Source organism: Erpetoichthys calabaricus, chromosome 2 (genome assembly GCF_900747795.2).
Source record: "Erpetoichthys calabaricus chromosome 2, fErpCal1.3, whole genome shotgun sequence".
In the NCBI taxonomy this organism is placed as follows: Eukaryota; Metazoa; Chordata; class Cladistia; order Polypteriformes; family Polypteridae; genus Erpetoichthys; species Erpetoichthys calabaricus.
Genome location: NC_041395.2, coordinates 225,454,451 through 225,465,429, shown reverse-complemented (window position 1 = coordinate 225,465,429; position 10,979 = coordinate 225,454,451). Strand labels below are relative to the sequence as shown.

General features: G+C 35.8%; 1 protein-coding gene across 3 annotated transcripts in view; it reads right to left on the bottom strand.

The window, feature by feature from the left end:
• Positions 1–3,329: 3,329 nt before the first annotated feature.
• ccser2a (coiled-coil serine-rich protein 2a) overlaps positions 3,330–10,979 on the bottom strand; it is a 228,612-nt gene continuing 220,962 nt past the window's right edge. The window contains exon 10 of one of the 3 annotated variants that reach the window (XM_051922848.1): positions 3,330–4,942. In XM_051922848.1, coding sequence (XP_051778808.1) covers positions 4,154–4,942 — 789 coding nt within the window. In that variant the 3' untranslated portion in view covers positions 3,330–4,153. The remainder of the gene's footprint in view (positions 4,943–10,979) is intronic. The other 2 variants (XM_051922850.1, XM_051922849.1) reach the window with 2 other exon arrangements.

The window sequence follows — 10,979 nt, the reverse complement described above, 5'->3', positions numbered from 1 at the left end:
AGGAGGAAGTCCCAATTTATGTATGGTGCCAAGAAGAGCTGTGTTGCGGTGCAGCAGCAATCTATTAGTCAAAGATAGTGACGTGAAGAAGTTGTCTGTTGCTGCGGTTCTGCCTTTGTCCAGAAACAGCTCAATAAGCTATATGACCACAGTCCTGGAACATCTTTCTCCTGTAGGACGACTGGGATCTTTCTCCAAATCTACTTTAATCCAAAACTTTATGCCAAATTTGTCAGGCATGGTTAAGATGTATTTCAAGAAAGGACAATGGACCTTGGGTTGGAAAGAGATGCTCAAAATCAGAAGAAATATGTTACCCTGGGTTGTAACTCAAAACACAGTTTTCAACAAAACGTTGCCAGATGCCTGAGATTGCAGCAAATGCGTTGTTTTTCCACGGGTGTCTTTATTCTCAAAGCGCAAATGCTGAATGATAGTCTGATAGTGGTCACGGTGCACCATATCTTTGATTGCCAGTACAACAGAGAGTTCTGAGCAGGCATCAATCAAAGTACTAACTGTGGTCATCACTTCTCTTGTGAAAAGAATGGAGATAAACGCCATCAACTCAGAGAGGGAGTTTGTTATACCATGTGAATGTGACTGAGAGAAATATCTGAATTAAAAAAAAAAAAGAAAAGTAAAAAAATGCTAACTTTTATAAGTAGCAAAAATTTGCACTGGGTGTTACACACTCAGATCAAATGTATGTATGCTATAATAATAGTAGCTCACTACTCAAACCTGGGCTTGAACCCGCAACCTTTTGCTTACAAGGCAGAAGTTCTTACCTCTGTACCAGTCAAGCTCTGTCGATTCACATTTGGGCTTGGGCTTGACACCAATATGTAAATTGAATACTTTTCTTTTCTTTGGTTATATTCTTGAATAAAAGCACACTTATTATACCTTTTATGAAAGTATTTTATTTGATATTTGGACTTCAGTCTTCATACATTATACACGTGATGTCAGCATTTTGCTAATTACTATAACATGAAAAATGCTTCTGTTTTAGTTATGTGTTCAACATTTCTTGTCTCACATTTCCTGTCATCCTACATTTACCCAGATCGTTGTAGACATGGAACACACATGAAATGTATGTATTCCACATAATGCTATATTATTCACCCTATACAATTCCAAACACCTCACACCCAGATATACAGACATGAGCTGGGAGAACTTTGCGACTGACTTCAGCTGAGTCGGTTGTGGAAGGGATAGTAGTCCGCTTGCTGCTTGTGCTGATTGACACATTTGTGAAACAAAGAACCTTCACACTTCTTCAGCAGCAATTTAAGGTGGCCCGGGATTAAAACTTTTTTCGTAGGCCCCAGGGATTCTAGCATTATTAAAAATCAGTTGTTATCACATGAATGCAACTGTTCTTTTTCCTGGTAGCTTCATGGGGCGGGTTAGGTGAATGGGCTGGCCGTCCCGCCACATTGAATCTTGGAATACGAGTTCTTCCACCAGCTCAATACTAGACTAGAGACACTGTCATTATTTTTGACAACTTTTATAAAAAAAAACAGGTGCTTTGTTTAACACATTTTTTCAAAGCATCCATATAAAAGAGTACTTGCAAAAAATAAATTACCTTAAAAATACTCAAAAACAGACAATAAGACTGAGGGTTAGACAAGAAACAATGATTTGAAGTGGGACATGAGACAAAATAATTAAAATCAAATAAATCTCAGTCAATAAACTGGTCCATTTTAAGCAATCAAAGTAAATATGAGAATATTTACTCATATTATATATCAGCTCATCTGCTTAAAAAACAAAAATGAAAAAAAAAAAAATCACAGTTATATATTATAGATGTTATATATACATATCGTGGAGGAACAAAGTAAATTATACATGTTGATATGAAAATAAAAAATAGACTACTTGTTTACATCAAATATACAGCCAAAGTTTTATAGACATATACTGCAGGTTATCTGGATTTTACATTAAGGTTTTATTGAGCCGAACATAAGCAGGGCATGGCCAAAGGTGCACTGTGAAATCGAAAAGGAGCTCATCACTGTCCCGTGTCAATTCACCTACCTTTGGCTTCAGTTGTTGTCCATAAATCCAAGATCTCTGTGGTCCCCACTTTACAGTATTAACTTGATTTGTTAACTTTAAACGTGTTACTCCAAATTTTTCTGTATACACCACTTTATCACTTTATACTTTTGCTTGTAGTAAATTTGAGTAAGTTCCATAGCTCACACTGCCACTTGCTGTGAACTTCCAATGTCATCCAGTGTTCACCAGTAGCTCATTGTATCTGATAAAGATTGAGATTACTCCCAATAAAAGGGACACAAACAGGGGGTTATGCATGCCCCTTAATTTAAATATCTTTATGTGCAATTTTTGATTCTTATGAATAGTTTACTTAAAAAAATGTATGCTGAATTTGAGTCTGTAAACAGACACTGCATAAGTCCCTCAAAACAACTTGTTACATCCCTTCCCAATAATCAATTGCATTCTGTCAGTTGTATTTTACAAAAAAAAAACATAATATAGCTTGTACTTTACATTGCTTTTTAAAATTTGACAGACTGTCTAGTTTATCTAAAAAAGCTACAGCTATCAGGGTTTTTTTCTCTTTTTAAAGAATACACATACTTTTATGCAATGTATGACAAAAGGACAAACAGAATGTAGAATGTGTAAGCTTTCACTGCTACATGTTTCTAAAACAGAGCAATCACTCAATTTGTAAACTGGGCTGTTTTATAATTCAGAGTAGCCAGATTTTTGATTTAAATAACTAAACCATGTTCTTCTTGATTCACTAATCTTGCATTCTGATAAGTATATTATTCAATAATAGAAAGTCGCAACAGCATTAATCTAGCAGGTAATTAAGTAATAGTTAATACTATCTATCTGAGAGATAAAAAAGTATACTGGAGTAACAATGAGGATTTTCTGCAGAGAAGCATGACTTACCGGGAACGTGAGCTACTCTAAAATACAAAGAAAACTGAATAAAATAAGATTAATAAATTCCAATATAAGGAATAACCCTCAAATGCCATCTTTCTGTGTTATAAAATTTCGTCTAATCCTTCTTCACTATTTAATTCCTGATGCCACTAGAGCAAATCCACTCACTCCTACACTAAGAATAAATGAAAGTAGGTCTTTACAATCTGCATTCTCTGATTTACACAAATGGTATAAATTTGCCACTTTATTACTGTAACTTTATATACTGAAATATATTCTTACTTGGTTTAACAGTGATTGCTGTTAGACTTATCAGTTCCTGTGACCTGGCAGTCTAAGTAAAGATGATCAGACAGGTAGTGTGTTTTACTAAACACAAATTTATTAAGACAGAAATGATACACAAGTGATCTGCTTATTAATTTTAGCTAAATATTATTTAATTTTACAGTTAAATAAATTGGAATATATTAAACATATCCTGTGTAACACTCTGAACATTTTTAAGTGGTTTTGGGTTAATTCTAAAGCTGAGACAATGCATAATGCCAGGGAAAAAAACACATGGGAACGTTCTAAAGAATATATTGTCAATACCTGTAAGTTGAAATCTAGTGATCACACAGCATCAAGCTTTAAGAACTATGTTGTTTTCAGACTTTCTTGTAGTGTATACGTTCTTTTGGATGTCCTCAAACTGCAACCTTAACAAAAACTGTTGTAAAAAAATAGTGGGAATTTAAAATCAGAACACATAAGCAATTACTCCCATTTACCACAGTGTAGACAGGAGAAAATAGCTTAAGAGTAGCATTCTGTTTACACACGGCACAAACCTGTGCCATAATATAATTTAGAAGCCTTCCACTGAACAGTTTTTGTGGCTAACTGTATAAAAGCATAGTATAGAGAGAACTGTATGCTCAAAACAGGAGGCACTGGGTTATATGATGGCTTTCCTACTCAAAGCAACTTTTCCAAAAATCAATGGAAACAAAAGACATGTTCATACAAACAGTATATTATGTGATCTTTTTTTTGGTTGCTAAATTTAAGCAGCCTATGTGTAATATCTGCTGCTCTTTTGTGCAGTATAAACTGTCTCTATTAAGACACACACAATAAGTGCAAAAAGGAGAAGTCTTCTTTTGAAATCAGCATTGAATTTAGGAACTTAATTACAGGCTTAGTAGCTCTTTGGTTTAGGGAGGCGGGAATACAAAGGAGAAGAAACAGTATTTGATAGAGATCTACTCCTTTCTGACTGACTCAGTGGGGAAAAAACTTTTTGTTTAAGGAGTTTATGCTGCTCTAGTAAGAAAATGGGTGGATTTAATACTACGGAGTTCAATTTTGAATGGACATCCACATTGACTTTATGTGAAGGGGATCTCTGTTCGGGTAAAAAAGATAACCGATGCAGCTTAGACTCTGATGCTTTATATCCCATGCCAAGTTCTAAGGTGTTTTTTGAGAATAGCATTGACGCTTGTGCAGTAGTAAATGTCTTTCTACCCATATTCTGAGGTAGACTAGATTGGTTTAGAATGAGATGTGGGATAGCTTTTTGTCTATTTATATTAGAGTTGGAGAGGACTTGGGTTTGCCTTCCTAAATTACTGGTAATTGGGACTGTGTGGGCCACTTGGACTTCAGGTACCTTCATGATGGAGTCCCGTTGTGCAACACCTTCAGAAATACAGTCACTGGAATGGTCAGTCTTGAACTGAGTGTTTGGAAGAATGCTCAGCTCAGTCGTGTTAGGAGCAACAGATGAAGGCATCTCTATAGCAGCAGCAGCAGCAGCAGCAGGAGTAGCAGCAGCAGCATCACTCTCTTTCTGCTCATGGCATTTAGTGTCATTCATGATAGAAACAGTGCAATTACTGGGGTCCTCGGTGGTGGCTATTTTTATTAGTCTTTCCTTGTCTTGGGGGTCTTTGTGAATTGGGCTGAAAGACTGTAGTATTCGAGGCTGTAAAATGAATTACACAAAAATAAATTACAGTTGAACTTTTTGCACATGATGTGCTGCAACAGCATTATAATATTCTTACTAGTATGTACACACAAACACACACTTATGAATGAATTTTCAAAATACCACCATATAAACAAACCACAAAATACATAATACACAAACACGCAATAAGAGGTACATTGAATTTAAAACTATTGATTAATGTATGTAAAAAAAAAAAAACAAAAAAAAAAACCCCAATCAAACACATAAATAGTGAGAAGATAACCCATTAGTGAGTTGGATGAATTGATTTATTTTCCTCAATAATTAAAATAAAAAAATCATTGACCAGTTAGATGGCTTCAGTTTTATTCCTGCTTCATTAAATTAACTACCCATAGTTCTAAAACATTTATTTGGCTTTATTAGTTTTTCCCTATCACTAAATATTTTTAAACACTTTACCAAAAATAAAACTCCTGATAACCAAATTCCAACAATGTGTAACACATAGGCATATAAACCAAGTAGAAATCATAACATACACCTAATAATTTCAATTTATGGTCATGGGGAGCTATCCATGTAGAAATTGTTATTAAGTAACAATAATGACATACATAAAGTTTTAATAAAAAGAAAAAAAAAACAGAAATTTGACAGTCTTTGTGGTATAATTTTTAAATAACAAAGTTACAAAGATAGTAAAATGTGTCAGTTCATTACCAAAAAAAAGGCCAACTCTAAAAACTGGTAAAAAGTAACCCAGGTTACATTAAATCTATTAGCCTAATAAAGATACAACATATACATGATATTTAAAAAGAGAAACAGTACTTCTGTATAAGAAATTACTGTTGTATTAGGATACCACTGCATGCACAAATGACAGTTCATACTTGTTACAATGCTCGTAGTGGGTTCAAATCCTGCTACTGACACTGTGGCCATTAGCAAGTCACTTCACTAGCAGGTGCTCCAATCAGAAAACCAAAAGAAATGTAACCAATTGTATCACATGTGGGGACACCCCTTCATTATATGTTCAGGGGGAGCAGCCATGGACTGTGCAATACCTCCACCTGGACGCTAGATAGCAGCCCCCCTGGGTTGGAGCACTGCCTTGGTTTCCCGCAGGGCTCCATGGGAATTGGAGTTGGGTGCAGCCCTGTTGGCTCCTGCAGGCACTGCCAGGGGGTGTTGCAGCTGGGACTCCTGAGCCCGTATGGGCAGCATATTCGCTACACCCGCAAGTGCAGCCGGAACTCGTCAATCAACCACCTGGGGCACTTCCGGGTGGACTATAAAAGGGCCCAGCAACCACCACTCAATGGCCAGAGTTGACAGGAGGAGGACGAAGCTTGATGGAGGAGTGGGGGTGCAAAAGAGGACTGTGTGTTGGTGTTTTGCTATACTGGGGACTATGTTGCGCCTGTGGAGGTCACGGGGAAGACGTGCCCCACAGGTGAAGAAAGTTTATTTTACGTGTGCCTCACGGTGTCAGTCGGTGTCGGGTCGGTGCCCATATATTGCCTTTGTTAGACACAAATGTTAACTAAAAAGACTACCTTATGCAAGCTTTTGAGGGAGCTCAGGCCCCTTCTTCAGACAAGATGTAATGATTACTTCTTGCCTGAAGAAGGGGACTGAGCTGCTCCGAAAGTTTGAATATTGTAATCTTTTTTAGTTGGCCAATAAAAGGTGTCATTTTGCTTGACTTCTCATTGCATCCATAATGGCTAACCATGGTATAACATCGTAGTACTACTATCATAAATGTTCTAAGTCGCCTTAGATCGCAGCCAAATAAGTAAATGTAAATGGTACTGGTTATAGTCTGTCAAATGTTACCAATATATACTTTTCTATTACAACAACCTGTACAAAATATCTAAACGGTTCAGTTTAAACAAAACTGTGACTTTATAATACTGACACCGATCTATCCTCAGGTCAGCAAATTTCTCAAGCTGAATGAAAACCCATTTTGGTCTCTTATTTTATGTTTTATATTCTGTATATAATGTAGTTTTTTCTAGTTAGCTCTCATTTTAAGAATTGCGTTCACATTATTTGACAGGTGTTTGTATTAGTAGTTCTAGCCATGTAGGTACATTATGGTGTGTTATCTTCAATCTAATAATGAAATCAGACATGAAAAAATAGTGGGTTTTTTTAGGGGTTCAGTGCACAGAAAATTTATTGTGAAAATTTTTGAAGTATTAAAAGTACAGTCAACTCTTCATCAAGTGAGATAAGGATTTTCCAAAATTACTGTTGTAACTCAATTATTCAATACTTTATACAAATTGCAGAGGTTTAGCTGGTATTGACTGAATGATAATCCTTATGCAGGTTCACATACAGAAGCCATGTTTCAAACTGAAATATTTCTGAGCAGTTCATTTTAGTATTTTTTAGTTCTATATCAATGACATTAATAACCTTAAAAGAGATGATCCAAAAACGTCACCAACCATCCAAAAATGAGAGATATTAGTTTAAGAAGTGCAGACAGATGGAAGTCTGCTTTGTCTTTAAAAGGTTAGTGTTGTGATATTAGACAAACCCCTACTTGGCCATCCCATTCAAGTTAAAGGTTGCTGCCCTTCGCTCATCAGTTTCTACCGCACCTTATGGATCATGTTTTCTGGCTCTATTCCCTCATCTAGATAAAGAACTATACTTCTCAAATTAACTGGATCTGTGCATGAAGAGCAAGACATGTTGCAACATGCACAATGTAACATCTGCTGTTTACTACAGTATTATTATCATCAGTGATATAACCACAAATAACTGAGAACTGGATACAATTGCTTATTTCTGGTCAAGGTCCAAATATGTTTCACAACTTCAAGAACAGTAATTATTTTCAGTTAATCTAGTTATTCTGTATACTTACTAAATCTCTAATAAAGCCAGTAATGCTTTAATTTTTTTATTTTGTTACTATTTTATGTAATACAAAGAAAAATACAAGAGCAAAAGGTTAATAATGTATTGTAGTTTATTAGCATTATGTATTACATACAAAGTTGTTTAAATATTAATTTTTATATATACTATAGGGCTTCGCCCCCTGATCGCTTCGCTCGCCAACTCGCCGGCCTGTGCAACACCAGCCACATCGCGTCTCTGCCGCTCGAGTATGTGCCTTTTCATTGGGAAGAAACACTACGTTTTCCTGATTGCAACATGAATTAGACGATCTACAAGTCTCTGACTTTAAAGCCAAACAATATCCACATACTTCTGTCATATCACCTATGTCCATATATTCGATCTCTTTTCGCTGTTCCGTTATTTCACTGAGTAATAATTTCCATTTGTTAGTGCTAATCCGATTTACAATCAGTTTTTTGAGACTTTTGAATTATAATACTTTCATAATCTCTATCCTGCTCTGCATGTGTATCGCACCAATGTTTTTGAACCTCTTTATGATGTTCTACTTTGCCTTCTACTCTTTGTTCTTTATTTCCGGCCCCACATGAAGCTGAGAACACAGGAACTGTGTCTGACAACAGCATTCACACGAATGAGAAATGATTCGACCGGGGGCGTAGTTGTAAATGTTTGAGAGAAGGGCGGGACTTGTCAAAATCTCTTGGCAAAAAGTTGTCTCGCGGGACCTGAAATTATCTCTCACAGGAGTTGAAATTATCTCTGAGAAAGTCTTGTCCCAGGATTTTCTTTTATAATAGAGAGATATGGAACTGTTTTCATATTTTTGTACTTACTTTTTATCTTGTATAGGTTAATATTTACAAGGAAAAGGGCTTGTAACTATTTCTTTATGAATTGTTATTTAATTAAATTTAAACTTAATTTTTTTTAAGTTTAAGAGCTCAACAATTGAGCTTTGGATTGAACTTGACATTCACAAAAATGGTTTGACTGCTTTTGTTGTTAAGTTTTTTGAAGTGTAAAATTTCAAAGCTATACAAATGTAATTCATCCAAAAAATCTAATCAGATCATAAGATTAATTAATTTAAGTTGAAAAATGTTCAAATATGTTCTAGGCATATCAAAACTCGTTTTTTCATTGAAAACTGGAAACTGACTTTTACATGAAAACAATACTTCACTCATATATGCAATATGGAGCAAATAAAAATGTGATTTTTGACTATACAGGGGGTCCTCGGGTTATAATGTCTCGACATACAACGTTTTGAGTTTACAACACTCACTCCCATCAAAACTTAAAAAAAATTGAGACAGGAGTGTTTCAGCTTACGACATTAGCGTCGTACTTACAGACCACGTGGGTGAACTAGTTTGGTTGTGCGTGGCGGAAGTACGTGGAGTTTGAGAGAGAGTTGGCAAACTAATTTTGTTGCGCCGGGCACAAGTGTTCTGTTTGTGTTGCTTTGTTTGGCGACTTTTTGGCCCTTATTATGGCTCCTAAATGAAAGTCAGAGTCTTCAGATGGTAGTACTTCGAAGAAGAGGAAAGCCATCATGATGGAAGTGAAATTAGACATTGTAAAGAGTTCAGAAGGAATAAAGGTAAGGAATTTTTTTATTACACTCATTTTTTTTGTCATTTATTCTGTTACTGCAGTACAATGTACAGTACAGTATATTTATGTCCTTTTCTTTTTTCTGTGGCTTAGTTGTGTTTTTATGTTCTAGATTATGATTTTGCAAATTGTGTTAGGACAGGTAAGTGACTTAGGCTAGAGTGTGTTTCGACTTACACCAAAATTCGGGTTACATCACTGTTGTAGGAATGGAACTGTGTCGTAACCCGAGGACCCCCTGTATACCATATGTGTAATAACAATCATGTTAGGCATGATTTCCTCCACCAGATTATTTGTAGATCCTAATGATAATAGATATGTTGTTTTATAAATTGATTTAAATCAATTACTGTCTACAAGCAATACAAACCTTAAGCCAAAAACACAGTGTATATATTTCCTCAAATGTTGAAGGTCTGGGGCAATCCCACCATTTCACTAAAACTGTCCAGGTAATAGGAGATAGGCATCACAATTCAACCCTCCCCAAAACACAAGTCGTGTTATGCAGTTCTCTATATATCTACATATAATCCTCATATAGAGTTGTGCAGCAGAGGCTTGGAATTTGGGTGGAACAGCTTAATTAGACCAATTACTGTATAACTGGAATATAATTGGACTTCAAACCCAGAGACTGTTGGTTCAAATCTCACTACTGACACTGTGTGACATCAATTTGAAAATCAAAAGAATTGTAACCAATCTCAAATGTCCAAAAAACCAAACAAACAATAAATAGCAGCTACTCAAAAATGATGAAAGTAGCACATTGAATATGCTATTTAGTAATCTTTGTTAACATATATTAAAACTGCACTCCATACTTGGGAAGAATAGCATTTTCGATCCTTCAAGGGAACCAAAAATCATACACCTGTACTTCATGCTTTATATCCTTTTGTAATTGTTGGACAAAATCTAGCACATAGATTGATACCAACTCAGAACAGGCTTATCCACTGGGAGGTATATGGATGCATTAGTGTGCACATCGTTTAATAATCATGGATGTGGCTGTGTTCAGAATCAACCAATCACAATAAGTCTAATCTTAAATAGTAGTTAGTATACACCTGATATAAAATAAAGTGACTTTGAGTGAGCTCTGATAAAGTTTGGCCATTCCTGTAGGATTATTTTGATATTCTCTTTTTTGCGACATACTCCATAAGCCATGGTCCGCAAAGTGCTTTTAAAACCTGAATGAGATCTCATCTTTGAAAGGTATCAATCAGGACAGGGGTACAAAAAAAATCCAAACATTAAACATCTCGTGGAATACAGTGAAGACAGTTGTCAACAAGTGGAGAAACTATGCCTCAACAGTGACTCTACCAAGATCAGAACATCTCTCCAAGATTGATGAGAAGACAAGGAGAAAACTGGGCAAGAAGGCCACCAAGAGGCCTATAGCAACATTAAAGGAGCTGCAGGATTTCCTGGCAAGTACTGGTTGTTCCCTGTATGAGAGAACAATCAGTTGTATTCTTCATATATCTGGGTTATGGTTTAG